The 18,034-nt window shown below is 35.7% G+C and overlaps 1 protein-coding gene across 4 annotated transcripts; it reads left to right on the top strand.

Moving 5' to 3' along the window:
• Positions 1–992: 992 nt before the first annotated feature.
• On the top strand, positions 993–16,811 carry LOC149774217 (uncharacterized). 4 transcript variants are annotated; one of them, XM_089945654.1, is made up of 8 exons: positions 993–1,109; positions 1,264–1,581; positions 6,270–6,539; positions 7,770–7,793; positions 8,089–8,127; positions 9,311–9,424; positions 13,730–14,130; positions 14,714–16,811. In XM_089945654.1, exons 2-7 carry the CDS (start codon positions 1,464–1,466, stop codon positions 14,107–14,109), a joined length of 945 nt encoding a protein of 314 aa, XP_089801780.1. In that variant the 5' UTR covers positions 993–1,109; positions 1,264–1,463; the 3' UTR covers positions 14,110–14,130; positions 14,714–16,811. The 4 variants fall into 4 exon arrangements, with proteins under 4 accessions (XP_089801780.1, XP_089801778.1, XP_089801781.1 ...); XM_089945652.1 differs by having other exon boundaries at positions 13,730–16,811; XM_089945655.1 differs by lacking the exon at positions 7,770–7,793 and having other exon boundaries at positions 13,730–16,811.
• Positions 16,812–18,034: the final 1,223 nt, after the last annotated feature.

Genomic DNA, 18,034 nt, shown 5'->3' with positions numbered 1-18,034 from the left:
TAAATATATCACTATAACAGATCGGCTACTATATTTTAAAAAAAAAATATATTTTTGTTTTGGTAATTCCGTGAAAGGTTTCTTTCTAGAAGCAAAATATATTCCTGATGTAATGAATTCTCTCAGTTGTTTTATCTAATTTATTAAATTGTTGTTTACATGTACGGGGGCTCGTGTTAGTCTGTTCTATATATCTGCTCAGATCTCTATCTATTCCACCTATAAATTTCACCACTTATGTTTATATTTACTCGAACCAGGCAATAATATCGAGGGCGGTCAACCTCTAGATAACGAGAACCAAATTAAGCGTACACCTTGAAAGAATGTACAATCCAACAACCCACAAATGTCTTGCAAGAAGAGGGGACATTGTGCAAGATTTCTATAAAATGGACTGTGGGTCGCTTACATATGTATTTACCTTGTGATAGGTTCCAATATTAAATCTTCTTTGAGGTTAATGTAATGTCTAGTGTTATTGGGATACTGTACTAAGAAAAATCACAACAACAAACGTTACACATTAAATCAACTGCAGCTTAATAAACAAGTGATTATAGATATAATTTAGATATAATTACCACAACACATAACAGCAAAACTTTTGGCCCTGCTTATACTAATATCTTCTTACTTAGGAAAGAGTTTCAATTTTGAAACCACTATAACAACATTTTAATACGCCGTTAAATTTACAAAAGTATCACAGTTAATCAAATCATTGCACGCAGTAACTTTGGTTTTTCTTACAGCATGTTCGAGTTTAGAAATAATACCATCTGGTAGTCGGTAATCTTGGGCTGAATTTAGTGCAGTGCGTACAGTTTGTTAATAATATTGAGCCACGCTATCGACTGACCTGACAAGATTATTTACGCTATATAATAAAGACCGATCTTCCGCCTTTACGGTCTTTCTTTGGTCGGAAGTGCGGAGGGTTTCTCCAGCTCACTTCCTGTGTCAGATTTCGTTTTCAACATTCACTGGGAAAGATATATTAATCAACCATCAAGATTTATTTGGGTTCATCCGTGATATGAAAATGGCCTGTATTAGTAAAATAACTTTATGGATATATATAATCTACATCATGAGCACAGGAAACTGTAATGATAAGTATACAAATCATACAAATATGAAATATCTTTAGATAATATCTTCGAGAGAAAATAATCTGTAAGAATGCAAACATTTTGGCGTATTTGGATTCATCTTAATGTCACTCTGCTATTTATTTATTTATTTATTTATTTATTTCAGAAGATACAGTGTTTGCCATAACTGGATGCAATGTGACGTTAGAATGGAGACTAGAGACTATATCGTTTGATATACCTACCGTTCAAGTAAACGTTTTCAATTCAAGTGGAATCGAAATTGCTCGGTTTAGTAGATTACGCTGTACCAACAGTAATTACTCGCCAGTCACCTGCAAGTTAACTAACCGTACAGATGAATTTATGCTTTCTGTGGTGTTGACATATGTAACGCCGGTAAACGAAGGGAGATACACGGGTTATATAACCAATTCATTAGAAGCTGAAGGAAGAAACATAACCAAGCACCTGATAATTATAGGTATGTTATTATAAACAGTGTTTTCATTATTCTTATCGGGTTTGATTGTCCAGTAATTTTGCTATTAGGATTACCATGAATACTATGATTCTCATCAAACAGTCGAACTTCGGTTCAAAGGATAGGCCTGAGGTATGAATGGACGATTAACAAAAATGTGTCGATTTTTCTCTGACTGTTTAGGCTAACATACTTCTGATTATGCAGTTGATTGGCTAATGATATGCCTCAGTGTCTTGAATGACAGGCTCAGCCAGTTCTCTATAACGAGGGGGGTTTAGGCAATTCAATTAGTTTAGAATTGGTTTTGGCTGATGTGTTTTTCTTTTGTTTTGTATAATTGATCTCGTGCTTGCAATAAGTACACTCCCCGTTCAAAGTTGCTTTCAAACATTATCTAAGTCTATATGAACATGTATTCAAGGAATAAATGCTTCACGTATTTTATTCATGTATTTCAAAGGGGATATTTCATACTTTCCCTTCAGTTAATAACAACAGAAATATAATTTTATTTACTGTGGAGTTAGATATTAGTAAATGAGATGTATTGTGACAAGTAGTAAATTGAAATACTTAAAACGTCATTATAAATATTCTTTGTTTGTTATATATATACGTGGTAACGAATATAAAAGTAAATAATGATATTATAGTTGTCAGTAGGTCATACTCAGCCGAATGCATTATTAGCCATGCATTAAATGTAGTTACCAACCTACGGTTGAAAATTATCGATTTGTCCGGAAGATTGTTCTCTGTACATTGGTTGATATTGGTGTTCATGTATATTTAATTTATATATGTTTTTAGAACAAGGCTCAACATACCCTAGGTTATTGATTTACATTTAAGAGACATACAATCATTGAAGTAAACTTGGATGATAAATAAAAAAAAATATCATCTTTGCATATTAGTATGTCACTCATTTTTTACTTGTTTTTGCAATACACTTAAAACATAGTCATATATACTAATGAACCATACCACCTTTTGACTATTAATGCCGATACACATTATTCCGTAGCCCATATCCGTTATAGGGCTACATTTGGAACTAAAGTCAACCATATGATGTATCAATCGAGGAGACATGCTAGCTAATTTGATGAAAGAAATAAATTGAAGTGATAATTTGCTTTCTTTACCGTAAGAAAAGAAGTGCTTGTATCCAGGGGAAGGTTAGGTGCACCATAATCAAAAATGACTCTACACTGGCAATAACAAACTATGATGCAGCTGATCCTTTGTCAAAGCTTTAAATATTTGTCAAAGATCATAAGCCCAGTAGGACTCAATTGCAATGAATAAAATAAAATAAAAATTAATAACATAATAACATTGTGTTCTTTAATAACATAAACTTTGACTTTTAAGATCTGACACAGAGTTTTGTTATATGTCTAACACTTCTGAATAATTTAGTGTTAGTATCAAATTTCCCCTTGTAACTTTGTAGCTATCGAAACCTCTTCTTATTCAGAAATATTTGAAACAGATTTTTAAATTTACCTTACTGTCTATAATATAAATCTCAGCATGTGTCAAATTTTTATATTTAGATTTAATGAAGTGGCATGTTAAGGCTCACAACAAAAAGAGGGTTGGAACGATCATAGAAAGTTATACGTAAGGAAAACAAATATTATATCTGTTTTGTAATTTTGTATTGATTTGGTTTGATGTGTTATTTCGAAAGAATAAAAGACACAATTATTTCAATAGTATGACTATTGACAAATATTTGCGAACCTAATGGCTTCTCAGAACACCATATAATTTCATTTTCAATATGTTGTTGGTGCTTTTCTTCCAGGCACTGTTGTTCAACAGGACTACGCTACACCATGTTTAAATCCACAATAATTAGAAAGCAGAAAGACATTACTTTCAGAGATAGATATGGCTGATTTGCTGTTTAAGTTGCAAATGTTTATATCACTTCTTTAAAGGCTAAATAATATATCACAACTGAACTTATTTGAAAAGAGATAAACAATTATCTTAAAATTAATGGCAGAGGAGCAATCATTTAGGCTATACAAATGTACCCTATGAAGGACCAAAGAGCAGATAACAAAATGCAGATACTTGAATTGGTGATTCTGAAGAGAGCATTCAGGGTGGATTTCTCTTATATTTACTAAACGAGAAGAATTCGCAATTATGGAAATGCTGTGAGCGTTGATCAGTCTATAATAAAGGAAGCAAGTAAACGTTGTCGCATGACTTACATATAGATGAGATGCAATATAATGTTTGTACAGAAACAGATATAACCAGTAGCGTTAAACTGCATGTAAGTCTGTCAACCGTTGAAATTAAAAGAGCAACATTTTAACAGGCAGAGATCATAACTCAGAAACAAAACTGACCAAAACAGTTCAAACTGTATCATTAACGAATTTGTAAATAAACCTTTAAAGAGACGAAAATGTAGTTGTAGTCATTATGGCATGTAGATACATGCTTGTAACCACTCTTGATTTGTCTATAGCAAATTTGTCTTGATTTAACTACTCCTGCTACTACTCATGTCCCATTGACCCCTGCTACTCTTAATGGTTCATACTAATAAGGTTTTAGTAGGATCAAGAAAGACTTGAAACATTTTCTTTCTTATGTGATTGAATTGGCTGAATGTAAGCGTAGTGACAAGGAGTTCCTGGAAGTGAAATAGATGATGGCTTTTGAAAACAGCTAAAGATGATTTTGATTCATAGATAATTGTCATTTTACTTGTTTGTTTCCACTACTAGGTTTGTTGGTTGTAGCTTTTATCAGTGGTACAGACAAAACAACATAACGAATTAAGAATTTAGAAACTAAATTAATCCCAATTAACCACTAGAACCATTAATATAAATCATTGCTTCATGGTCCTTATCCTATAAATAATGTACAGCTGTTGAAGTTAGAAGACTTGACATTTGTGTCCATTTATCTCCTTAGTTCTCTCCTATGTTCTCTTTATTCTCCCCTACGTTCTCTTTTGACGACTTCGTAGAGGAGTGGTTTATCATACGCTTGAATCATTTATTTTACAACGTCGGTACTCATAGCAGTGTTAAGTCCTGTACTCACATACTATTTAATGCGTTGATTTAATCCTGAAATGCCGTAATCTGTTCATTTGTTGCTATCTTGCAATAAAGGTAATTCTATCCAAAAAGGTTTATTGTTATGAATATTGATTTTTAAGATATTTGTGCATTATGTTGATTAAACTGAGTCGCATGATAATGATGAGATTCTTGATATGTATGTCTATAAAGCTTAAGTTAATTATTGAATTCTCGACATTTTGGCACATCAGTTCTTTTTATTTAAAGATCTTAAAGGCTTTACGAAACTAACATTGGTCGGGGTTTAGTCGTGCTAAAAATGCAATTGTGGTGAAATAGAAAAAGACATTTGAACTCAGTATATTTGTTCACATGACATAAATTATAATTTATGGTTTACAAATTTAATTGCTGAGCATGATCACCTATAAACAAATATTAACTTTGTGAAAGCATCATGAATATATGGTGCTTGGAAGATCATCTTACTCGGAGTTAGTAGCACTTCAAATAGATTTGGTAAGGGATTGCAAAGGCAGCGATTTTCTCATTTTTTATACGTCAATCACCTTCAATGAAACCTTTGATTTTATTTAGTAATAAGTTAACTCTCTTGTGGTCTCTTGCGAGTATGTGTCGTACTCACGACATGTCAGGGACTTTAGTAGAAAGAAACTATGTCATTGGTCTTGGAAAAGCAATAACTCTAAAATAATGCACTTATCATTCTCAATCTTTAAAACACATCACATTTCCTTTTTCTTCATTTTTGTCATTGTAGTGAAAGAATGGTTTATTTCATGCATCTCTCTTCATTTAAATTAAATGGGCTCAACATGTTTAGAACAATCTCCGTGCAGAAAAAAGCAAAGTATTGTATTTAATTGCGAGATGAATAGTTTAAACAATGTAAACCCATCTAATTAATTGGTACTTATACATTTGGCAGGAATCAAAGATGGACCTGTCAACACGTCTACTGTATATAATGACTCAAGTGTAGCTACGATTCATTGTTTTAGTATATGTGTAGACTACAGAATTTTGAGCTTGCAACAAGTGTGTGCATCTGATGAGATTATTATTTGAGGAAAATCATTTTCTATCTGCGAACTAGGTCTATCTATATGATTAGTATTGAATATTGTTGTAAAGAACACTCTAATGAATTGTAGGAAGCTGAATTTGTGTCTTCATATTAAAATGTACAAATATGTTTTGACCTATGTTTAGATGGAAGTGCTGAGTGTTCAGAATTATTTTCTCCTCAAATTGATTCATAAGCTGTCGAATAGTCAAATATAAAACTATTGGAAGAAGTTCGAGTGACATAATCTGCGTTTGAGAAATCATGCGTAAAATACTCTTGCCAGCAATGTTTTACTCTCTAGTGGATTACTGGTACTGGTACTTTCACGTAAACACAGCGTTGTTAGCAATAGAGAATATTGTTCGTAGAGATTTTCTCACATGCTGCCGTCGTATAATATGTTAGATCCAAACAAGTGAAAACTATGACAGATATTGTTCAATCTTATAGTACCACATAGGAATATATAAATACAACTGTTGCTGAACGAAGATGTATTTAATTTTATTCCACCTTATGTTCACTTTCAGACAAGCCGAAAATAAACAAACCATCCACAATTATCCTTGGAATGCCACTAAATATAACATGCACCATTGAATTAATACTGGATAATGTGAACTATCAGTGGAAAGTAAACGAAACATATTTAAATAATATGGGACGCATCTATGCAAGATTATCGACTCTGATGTTTGAAAGTTTCTGGATGGTTGATAAATCAATCGTTTTCTCATGTGAAGTATGCCAAAGGAACGGTTGCTGTATACAAAGTGAAACTTTTGTTCTAGACCCATACTGTAAGTATTAGTATTTGTACGCATTCACATTTTGATGCTTTCGTTTCCACATTAAAGAGAAACAGAAAGTAAACAAATACATATATTCACCATACACATACAGACATATACACGCATTTAGCCAGCCAAACATATACAGATACAAACACAACATGGGAGTTTAAGGGAGTTTCTGGAGTATTATATTACACATTGATCATGTGTAGAAGTTAAAACACCTTATTACTCTCATATTGAATTCAACAATCAATATGCACTCTGCTAAATGTCCTTGTTACAAGAATACAACTTTAGTTGGAAGAACTGTTCTGCCAATTTCACCAAATGAATGGGTTCTTTTGTATTCGTATATCAAGTGTTCCGCATAACCCGGTGTCTGATCTGCATTCGTGTGTTGATATACTACCTTTAACTGAAAACGTAATCTTTAAAGCAAATGTTTTAACTAGTTTTGCGATCACTCTGGAACTGCTACCACCGTAATAAACATGCTAACCCAGGCTAGAAGAGCAGTTGTACAAAGTTATGTTCTCTTACATTATTTGTCAAAACTGCCTCATTTGCTGCCATGGCGACCTCATCAACAATTGGAGGTAAATTGCTCATGAAAACAAAGTTCTATAACGCTTTCTTGTTTGCTCTGCTAACACATGCGTTGGTTTATATTTCACAAATACTATTTGGTTCTGACATTCAAAAACTGCCGATTTTCACACTGGAAATTCGTTGCGTACAATTATTTATTCACTATCTGATTTCCTTGTTCTGCTACAGTAGCTCTTATATCCTCAACACAAATTATAAATACACTGGCGGTACTTCTTCAACCTACTGCGGTAAATAACTAAGTTAAATTATTAATTTGTTTGATATACACATATATATATATATATATATATATATATATATATATATATATATATATATATATATATATATATATATATATATATATATATATATATATATATATATATACATATATATATATATACATATACATATATATATATACATATACATATATATATATATATATACATATACATATATATATATATATATATATATATATATATATATATATATATATATATATATATATATATATATATATATATATATATATATATATATATATATATATATATATATATATATATATATAATTGATTATGATACTGTGAAAATGTATTGTATTTAATTGTTTGGTTTTCGACGTTTCCACAGCACCAAGTCTGGAACACAACGATGGTAAATATCACCATACATTCCTTCTGACCTGACAACGGTACTGTTCTTAAAACTAAAAGAACAAAAAAATATTAACAAGAAGACCAATAATAATGATAAAACAAATTATAATTAATATAAGACAGATATTACATCGATCAATCGATCGATCGATCAAGATCATTGTTATGACCATATATTGAAATTTAATTTGTCTTTTAAATATACGTTTTATAATAGTTAGCATAACACATTATTAATTATGATATTGTCAAAATAGTTTTGACCTATTAATATTGGAATGCTTTTATTTTAGATGCTACCACTGTACCCTCAAGTCTGGAACACACCGACGGTAAATATTATCATATGGTAAATTCATTGCTTTTAGGCTCATAGTAATATCTACAACAACAACGATAATAATAATAATAATAATAATAATAATAATAATAATAATAATAATAATAATAATAATAATAATAATAATAATAATAATGTCTCATGGCAGAACGCAATTTATTATTGACTCAAGATACATGTATATACTACTCATGGTAATTTGCTGTGAGAGGCAATTTTAAACAGGAGATTGTGAGAACTTGTAGTCCGACCCCTGCTGTAATTATAGCAGTAACACATGCTTTCAATCAGTTGGAAGCTTTTATTTATTGCTTCTGATATAATTGAAAAATCCGTGGCATATTTACTAATTTAATTTGAGTCGCTTTTACTGTACACTCGGGATGGAAACATTGATAGTAAATATGACCCTTCAGTTATTTTGCTAGTGGAGGTTTAGGCCATGAAATATCATCAATAATAACAAAGTTGCATCCGACACTGATGATTAGGATGATGCTGATTATGACGATGTTAACGATTAGTAGAATTTGCAGTACTAACAATCGTATTAGAAAGGCATATCGGCGTGATTTACAGTTAGTACAATTAGCATGACATATGTACGTGTCAGCAATCGTATCAATTGCAACGATGTGCATGCTATTGTATATGCTATAGATCTACGTTGGAGCCAAAGAAAATGATACTGCCTTCTATTTTACATTAAAGATATCAAAAGTAGTTGGAAACCAGTCGAATATGTGTGGATTTGAGGACTTGAATAGTTGTTTTCGTAGTAAATATTCACTTATGCGTCGCCGTAAGTTGAATTGATGTCAGTAAACATACCGTTAACGACATCATCTTAAAAAAAAACACCCTCAGGCTCTGAATAAATAAACGCGTCTAAAGAAATTCACTTTGAAATTGCAAAAATCCTGCACAAAAAACTGATTTTCTTAATTTTCTAGTCTGTAATAATTAAATGGAAGATTATAAAGTTTACGTATCGAATACGTAATTGCTACGTCAGAAACTATCACTCTCAATTTGAAACACATTCCACAGATGTCGTCTCCATTATCTTAGTTTACATGCATATTATTCCATAATGTGATCCATGTTACATTTTGCGATTAGATTTCCTAAATTTCTAACCGTGACAACTAAAGAATGCGCATTGTCTCTTTCAGGTCCGCAACTAAAACTTGTCGGGTTGGGACTCACCATTCTCGCCGTTGTCCTCATCATCATTGGCTTTTTAATATTAGTACTACTTCGGCGTAAATACGTAGCTAGACGACCAGGTATTAATATTACTCTAATTAAATCACATCTTGGCATCCGTCCGTCTACGGGAGACGATGGTGTACTCCAGAGTAAGCTTTTATCCTTCTTTCTAGCTCTCTTTTCAGCTTGTTTTCTTTTCCTGTCTTCCTCTGCTTTTTGAACTCCCTGCTTGACAGCTAGACTCCAGTTAGAACGGTCGTTAGCACAGCTCTCCCATTTGTTGACATTGATGTTGGTCGTCCTCATGTCCTTCTTGCAAACATCTTTGAGGCGCATACGTGATCGTCCAGTCGGTCGTGCACCTTCTGCTAACTCTCCATATTAAAGGTCCTTGGGAATGCGGCCTGGGTCCATTCTCTTGACATGGCAGAGCCAGCGAAGGCGCCTCTCGCTGAGAATGGAGAACATGCTGTTGATGTTGGCGAGTTCTAGAACCTCTGTGTTGGGTACTTTGTCCTGCCGCTGGATGTGTAGAATGCGCCGCGGACATCTCAGGTGGAAGCTGTAGAGATTCATCTCGCGTCTTGCATAGGTCGTCCATGTTCCGCTGATGTAGAGGAGTGAGCTGAGCACACAGGCTTGGTAGAGACGCAGTTTGGTCTTCTCGATGAGGTTGCTGTTGTCACAGACTCCCTGGTTACGTCTGACCATCACTGCTACTGTTTAGCAATTCTGCCGTTCACCTCAGAATCAATGGAGATTGAGCTGGAGATGTTGGACCCGAGGTTCTCGACAACTTGCAAGTTGTACCCACCGAAGGTGACAGAGGGAAGGGAGTCTGCGTCCTGCGCCATGGCGTTCGTTTTCTTCAAACTGATGGTCAGTCCATATTCCTTGCAAGCGTGGGAGAGGCAGCAAACCAGCTCCTGAAGTCCATCTTCCGTGTGATGTCAAGGCTGCATTGTCAGCGAAGTGCATTTCACGGATGAGTACCTCTGTGACTTTAGTATTAGCACAGAGACGGGAGATGTCAAACAGCTTGCCGTCAGACCTGGCATGGATGTACACTCCCTCTCTTCCTGCAGCTGGCGTAGTGAGAAGATCATGTCTACAGTTTACCTGCTGGCTCGAAATCCACAATGGGACCTGGGTAGACGCCGGATGCTAGGATCTGCAAGCACACCAAAGCAACACGGGCGAAATCCTTTCCGACGATGATGAGGAGGGAGATGCCCCGGTAGATGTTGCAGTCGCTATGGTCTCCTTTGTTCTTGTACAAGGTGACGATGTTGGTGTCACGTATGTCCTGTGGGATGTATCCTTGTTCACAGCAGAGGCAAAGGAGTATTGTAGGGGCTGGAGCAGTGCTGGTTTCCCGCTTTTGAGGACTTCAGACGGAATGCCTTCGCTTCCAGGAGCCTTCCCACAGGCAAGGAAATAGATGGCTTTTCCGAGCACTTCCAGTGTGGGCTGTGTGTCTAGCTCCTCCGTGACAGGCAGGTCTGCAATGGCGTAATGGGCAGTGCCAGTGAGGTTGTTTTGGGTTGCGTATAGCTCGAGATCGTGCTCAACCCATCGCTACAGTTGTTTTTCCTGGTCTTTGATGACTTAGCCCTTCTTGAACTTGAGAGGGGCGATCTTGGTTGTGGGGTGGTTGCCTTCCTGATACTCTCATACATTCCTCTTGCATCCCCGGTGTCAGCATCTGTCTGTATACTGTTACAAAGGTTCAGCCAGTAGGTTTTTGCACAGCGGCGGTCGGTCTTCTGGGAGTTGTTCCTTGCAGTCCTGAGGATTTGTAGTGTTCAGGGGCTAGATGTAGCCTTGTATGCCAGGAGGGCTTCCTCTTTGCCTCAGTCAAGGGCTCTCTCTCCTCCCAGTCTGCCTCATACCAGTCGACATTTTTTCGCTCCCTCGTCCCGTAAGCTGTGTTGGCTGAATTGTACACAGAGTCACGGAGATGGGATCACTTGGATTCAATGGTGTCATAAGGTGTCACTTTGGTGAGAGCTTCCTGCAGTTTGCTGATGAACTGATGCGTTTTCTCTGGATTGCTTGCACAGCAGGTGTTGATGCGTGGGTGACCCTTCTTCTTGACGTGGTGCAGCTTCTTGGGTAATATTCGTACCTTGCTGGCCACGAGGGAATGGTCCGTGTCGCAGTCGGCACTGTGGTAGCTGAAATTGAGGACGACACTGGCCAGTTCCGCACGCATGGTGATGACGAGGTCTAGCTGGTGCCAGTGGCGTGAAAGTGGGTGTCTCGATGACACCTGGTTGATCTCCTTGCATTTAAATAAAGTGTTGGTCACACATAGGATGTGGGAGCAGCACACCTCTAGCAGTCGATGACCATTCTCGTTGATCTTGCCCCTTCCATAAAAGCCGAGACAGTTCTCACTCTAGCAATGAAATCTCGTAGTAAGTAAAGGCCATCATTGTTGGCGATACTGGATATTGCCTGATCCAGAGCCTCATTAAACTCGTCTTTCTCCTCTTTGGTGGAGCGAAGGGTGGGGGCGTACACGCTGAGATGTTGACCGGGCCTAAGGACGTTGACAACCGGAGGGCATGGATACTCTCAGTACCTGATGACGGAGGTTCAATGAAGTCGACTAGCGTATTCTTTACGGCAAAGCCTACACCATGCTGCCTAGGTTCATCCGAGGGCTTCCCTGCCAAATGAACCTGTAATTGACTTCCCGATGGTGCCGCTGTCAGCCAGTTGGGTCTCCTGGAGGCAGGCTATGTCGATGTTCAGTCGGAAGAATTCTCTGTCAATGACGGCAGTCTTCCGTGCATCGCCTATCTATTGTAGGTCAGCGGTCAATCCAGGACACATGGTCCTGATGTTCCAGGTTGCAAAACGAAGTCCTGAAGTCTTCTTATTTCTTCTTTGAGTCTTTCCTGGTGCGGAGTTTTATGTCCCACTTGTCGAGATGGTTCTCTAAGCTAAACGCACCCAGTGAAGCAGGCAGGCCATGGCGGGCAGCACTTTACTGGCTGTAGCTGTCCAGTGAGACCTGGTGATCTCTCCCACCGTCAGAAGTAACCCCTGGCGCCAAGCTCTACGCCAATCGAGCTTTGACTTAGAACCGGTAAACTGATACTTCTCGTTTTGTGATGACGCCGTACGATGACGCTGAAGTGTCCTCTCCAGTGGAGCTACGAAGCTTGGACAGGGTGGTATGGAGAATCAGATGTTGTCCATGCAGCAGATCCCCCCTCTCCACACAGCTGGTGGGTCCAAGGAAACGACGGATGCCGATACAGCTTGGCACCAACGGCGTCGCAGGAGTTGCCGGAATGACGTTGAAGTCAATGTCAGACCGCCTTAGGGACTCCGTCTCCGGATTTTCTGTCGGGGTTTACTCCCTTAGCCTTTGCCATGAGTGGGTGTAGCCGCAAGGCAGCAGAGGTTTGGAATCGGAGTTTTTTTCTCCTAGATGAGCTACTATCCAATGTTTACGAGTCCCATCTACCCGACGGAACTGGTTTTAACACGTCCATTATTTCGAGGGTTCACTACCACAAACTTGTTATGTTTTGAAACAACAAAATATTTAGGTATATTGCTTAGAAAGTGTAGCTTAACATAACAATTAGAACCTGGAACAAAATCTGAGTAAAAGGAAACATGCGCAAAGCTTTCAATAGCCTAGAAACGCGGTTTTGAATGGTTAGCTTCACGAATCGTGACCTCTTGGTAGCCGTTGTTTTGATCCGGTATTTGCTTTCGGCATGTCTCTCTGACAATGCACCTTAGTCTATCAAGGTATAACAGGAATCTCCTTATTAAGGATATAAAATCTATTAATTTGAATTCGTATGAAAAGAAAATTTAAGGAAGAGCATCTAATGATTATATCTGTCTGTATCACATAAATATTAACGTGGTATACGTTTATTTAAAGTCTTGCACGCTTTCTTAATTGAAAAATGAATGATGCACGCTAATATAACAGCTCTTGTGGGTGTATCTGATATAAACGTGATGCGAGCACATGTTCTGAACTATTAGAAACATGTATATGCTTCAGGTTTTCATATCTTATGTATGCCTCTTCCTGTATAAGTAAGACAATATAAAAACTTTACTAGTATCAGACTGGAAGTAGATTAGAAACTTTGGATCTTAATATCTTCGAACTGCATACTATTTTCACTGATAAGAATTGGGCTTTTGCGAAGACTTTGCGCACATTTGCAATTGTTTAAATGTAATGAATGTGTCATTACAAAAACAAAATTGTCAGAAAAAAGCTCATGCTGTAAAATATTTAAAATACCTAGCCTTGATATGAATAATGTTAAACATGAAGTTTATGTATGAAATTCTAATGTTGATTCATATTGTCTTGTTTCCTATTCAAATTGTTAAAGTCGCCTCCACACTGCATCAGCCACTTGATGAACCGGCATATAGAGAAAATTGTCGACAATTGTTAAAATTCGAGAAATATAATAGACCAATTCCCATTCCATCAGAACAAGAGAAAACATGTACGAGGTTTAAGAGATCAAGATATCAAAATGGTGAAAGAAAATCCAGGAGTTTGCTGACACTTTCGGACCGTACCATCGACTATTTTAATCCAGCTTGGAACAGCATGTCTTTGCAGAGTTTAATAGAATTATCACATATGATTGGAAGACGCGCTACAAGTGATGATTCGCTTAGCACGCTGTCGGACTCTAAGAGAGATAGCAGGTTTAATGTGCAAAGCGCTTCAAACAGGATCACACTGGACGAACAATATTGAAAGATTTGTAAAGATAATAATGTAAGTACTAACGAGCACAATTCTGGCACAGAATCTCTAAGGTAAAACATCATCGCTTCCATCAGTTTCAGGCAAAATCTCTAGGCAAATCTATAGATTTGTAATAATGGTTCAACATGTGATAATGTCTCTCTCTTTCTCTCTGCGAATGAAATATTATAATCGTACAACGAGATTCCAAGAAGCCAAACGTTTAATGCAAATTTCTAACTGAAAAAGCATCGTGAACAAAATTATCAATTTCTTTTATGGCCCTGAGTATTTGCCTCAGCTGTATATACTTTTTCTTTATGATGGATTTCCTAATAGCATGTATTACATGCAATTTTATTGGAAATTACACCGTACTACATAAGAAGTAGTACCTCGACTTGTAGCTCATTTGATTCATTGTCTCCGATTTTATATTCACTCATACAAAACTAGAACGACGTTTTTGGCAGAAATATTGATTTATTTATTTAATTTGAATTTGTACATTCCTTCATTCCGTCCATTGACTGTATGTATGTATGTATGTATGTATGTATGCATGCATGTATCGTCTTCTGAGAAATATAACTTATCACTTTTTTCGTGATAGGATAATATCTCTGTCTACAATTCCCCAAGCGAGAATGAACATGTAGGTCCTCTAGAGAAGGAATGCTGACATTGGAAACTACGACTATTCAATTGTCTGGTATCTAAAACTGGCTGGACCGTGATGTTTGAAGAGGATACAAACTAGCCAGAACAAACATTTGGCTGTGCCATAGCTCAGAAAAAACCAAATGGTTCATAAAGACTGTGTTACCTCTGACGAGACATTTTTCCCATCTATTCAGAAATTCTCAATACACATGGACAATTACAGAAACTGTGTTTGATAATGTATGTACCAACTCACTCATAAAAAATGGGATAATGCAAGCTTTTTAATTAGTGTGGCACTTGTATTGTTTTCTGTAAAGTATAACAACACAGTCATATATTTTTTGTATGGTTTTGTGAATGATCTGTTATATTTATATTTTCAATATTTAGTATTCACATTTAGTATTCACTATAACTGGTAGGAAATACTTGACGACAACATGGACACTCAGTAACTTGGAGAAAAGCACCAAATATTATAGCATTTGAGCGCTTATGTTTAGTCACTATTTAAGCATGACATTGCTAGGATGGCAACTTTTGCTTCTATTCGTTCTTAATTTCCACACTGGAAGTAGTTTTGCTATATGGTTTTCCTTAGGTTTACATCTCAAATGCTACTCGAGTAAGTAGTTACATATTTGCAAGCATTGAACTACTTAAGTCTATTTATATACGTATTCTAGCTTATCCATGAATCCAAATCATTTCTCTATTAAGCTCTATACAGTTTTTGCATTTGTTTAATATGCATAAGCTGGTCCTAATATACTGGTTAACGAAAGTCTGTCTATCTATCTATCTTTCTATCTATGTATCCGTCTGTCTATCGAACTATCTGTCTATCTGTCTGTGTATGTTATAAAGTACCTATTATATATATATATATAAAGCTTATTAAATTTATTTATCATTTCAGTCAGAAATCTATCTATATATCTATCTAGCTTATCAAGCTTTCCCCCAGTCATAGATTGAATTGTTTTATACACGAACTAGTCTAAGCTCGTCAAGCACCGTATGACTACAAAACCAGCAATATCTTTATTTCATACCAATCCTCCTAACTATAAAAGTGAAAAAGGCTGTCTTTTTATCCTTGCGTGTACATATCCCCATACCACAACTAACCAGCCGCAAAGCGAAAGATCACTCTGCACCAAAACCACGTGGTTCGGCAAAATAGGTATCTCCGACTAGCTGTTTTGCATACATCTCATCACTGTTTCGACTAGACGCTTTTCCCAAGGATCAAACTGAGAATACTCTAGCTCACAAAATATTCTTTGATCAGCAGCAAAAATCAATGAAGAGATTAAGAAAGGGTTGAGATGTGAAGTCTGACAATTGTTAGAACTGGAGGTGATAATGTCGATATTTGTGTCTTAATATTTTGCATTCGGTGCAAGTCATAGGAACAATACAGAGTTCACACGAGTGTGCAATCATTGTGCAGCAAAAATCACAAAAGCCGGCTGTATGCGTATAGATATTTAGGTTTAAAGTGTATTGAAGCCTCGAATTACTTTTTGAGCTTACAACAAGATTCCATCCACCACAAATACACATTCCACATTCTTACACTCTGTCATGCACAAAGAAAAATGAAAACGTGTCCTAACACTCAGCAGCAAAACTATAATGTTACTTCAACTGGAAAATGTTTCATAAAAGACAATAATAGACAGAACGATACAGTTTTCAACAGTTCCATCTCTATCCCGTATTATGTACAAATTCGGTGTATATCTTAACATATATGTAAATTTATTGTGCGATATTGATATTTTTTTACACATTGGATAATGATTTAGTTCAAATTAGTAATGATTAGATTATGAATTTTTATCCTTTCAACAATTGTGAATTTCATATGGATATAAAAAACGCTCACCAGGCTGACAAATGTGCTTTTACTCCTTTTACTTTCTTAAAAGATATTCTATCAGTTTACTTATATCCACTTGTTTATGTGTTTGTTCCATTTCTTTTTAAATCTTCATTGTGTTGCATAATAAAATGTCTGTCATTTAATAACTGTATACATTTTGTCGTTTATTGGCATTCTGGATATGCAACGACCGGTCATTGTAAAGGTTCAACAATTTTAATTCATCTGCTTTTTAGATAAATATATTTTTATCTAAGAAAAAAGATATCATAGAATTTTTGTTTACGTTAAATAATATCAATACTTTGTTTTATAAGCTCTTTAAAGGCTTGAGTTATATTTTCAATCCCCTAACCCTTCTCCAGCCCCGAATATAAAATGGTGAGTTCTTAGAGTTTACATTACACATTCTTCAGAATTCATTGAAGCTTTAGTTAGATTCATCAGATAACTAAATGGCGGAGCATATAATTTAAACTATTTGTGTTCACAGTGTGCATGTCAGTTTACAAGAAGGCGGAGCATGAGCTATGCAATAACTACATGGTTCCCTTGCTTAGTACATGGCCAGACTCCACTTCCGTGCCACTGTATCATTAAAATGTATTACCGTAAATTCTAACTCGGCAATTTAAGGTATTTTATTCATGCACATTTCAAAGAACATTCAAGTTACAAATATAAAAAGATCATAAAATACAAAGGCATATTTATATAATGATAAAATTGTTTAGAAAATGTAATAATGATGATGTCGCATTCCTCAAAGGCTTGGTAAGTACATGTACTTCGTTTTGAATTAAATTTATAAATGCTTGTTTCACATTCAACCAAACGATTTCAGTTCAAATTCAAATTTAGTTACTAAAATTCTAACGTAATATTTTATTAAATAGTACGGCGACAATCCTTAAGTACTTTAAGTTTGAAATGATCTCTCTGTTTGTAATTTTAAATGTTGTAAACGTAAATGTGGAAAATCGAATGTGTCAGAAATCTCAAATATTTCTTTAAATGAATAAATGTTCGAAATGAGCTAAACTACCAAGAGTATTTATTTTGTAATTTTTTGTGATTAGATACAAACGCATATATAATTATTGCTGCTATAAATTATGACAGTACGTGGTGTTCTGATATTAAGTTTGGTAAAATCTGAACGTAAAAGTATTGACGTTTTATTTTTAGGGAGGTGCCTCTGTGGAGGTTCAAAAGCTCAGAATGCGTCCTTAACTTTTGTGAATCACATTGTTTTAAGAATGTGCTTCACGTCAGGTTTGTTATATTTTAAAATTGCGTTAAAACATTCGTTAAATTATTCATGTTACATTACATTCTAGATGCATTTAAAACTGGGTAGCATAATTGGGTATAAAA

This window comes from Sinohyriopsis cumingii, unplaced genomic scaffold (assembly GCF_028554795.1).
Source record: "Sinohyriopsis cumingii isolate HCF-2022 unplaced genomic scaffold, ASM2855479v2 utg000379l, whole genome shotgun sequence".
In the NCBI taxonomy this organism is placed as follows: Eukaryota; Metazoa; Mollusca; class Bivalvia; order Unionida; family Unionidae; genus Sinohyriopsis; species Sinohyriopsis cumingii.
This window is presented reverse-complemented; position numbering and strand designations above follow the sequence as displayed.

Bases quoted from the DNA above. Each gene is read 5' to 3' on its own strand.
- LOC149774217 (XM_089945654.1), top strand. From the start codon at position 1,464: ATGCTTTCTGTGGTGTTGACATATGTAACGCCGGTAAACGAAGGGAGA. The intron at 7,794-8,088 runs GTAAATATCACC...CTTTTATTTTAG, and splicing joins AAGTCTGGAACACAACGATG to ATGCTACCACTGTACCCTCA. The intron at 9,425-13,729 runs GTATTAATATTA...AAATTGTTAAAG, and splicing joins ATACGTAGCTAGACGACCAG to TCGCCTCCACACTGCATCAG.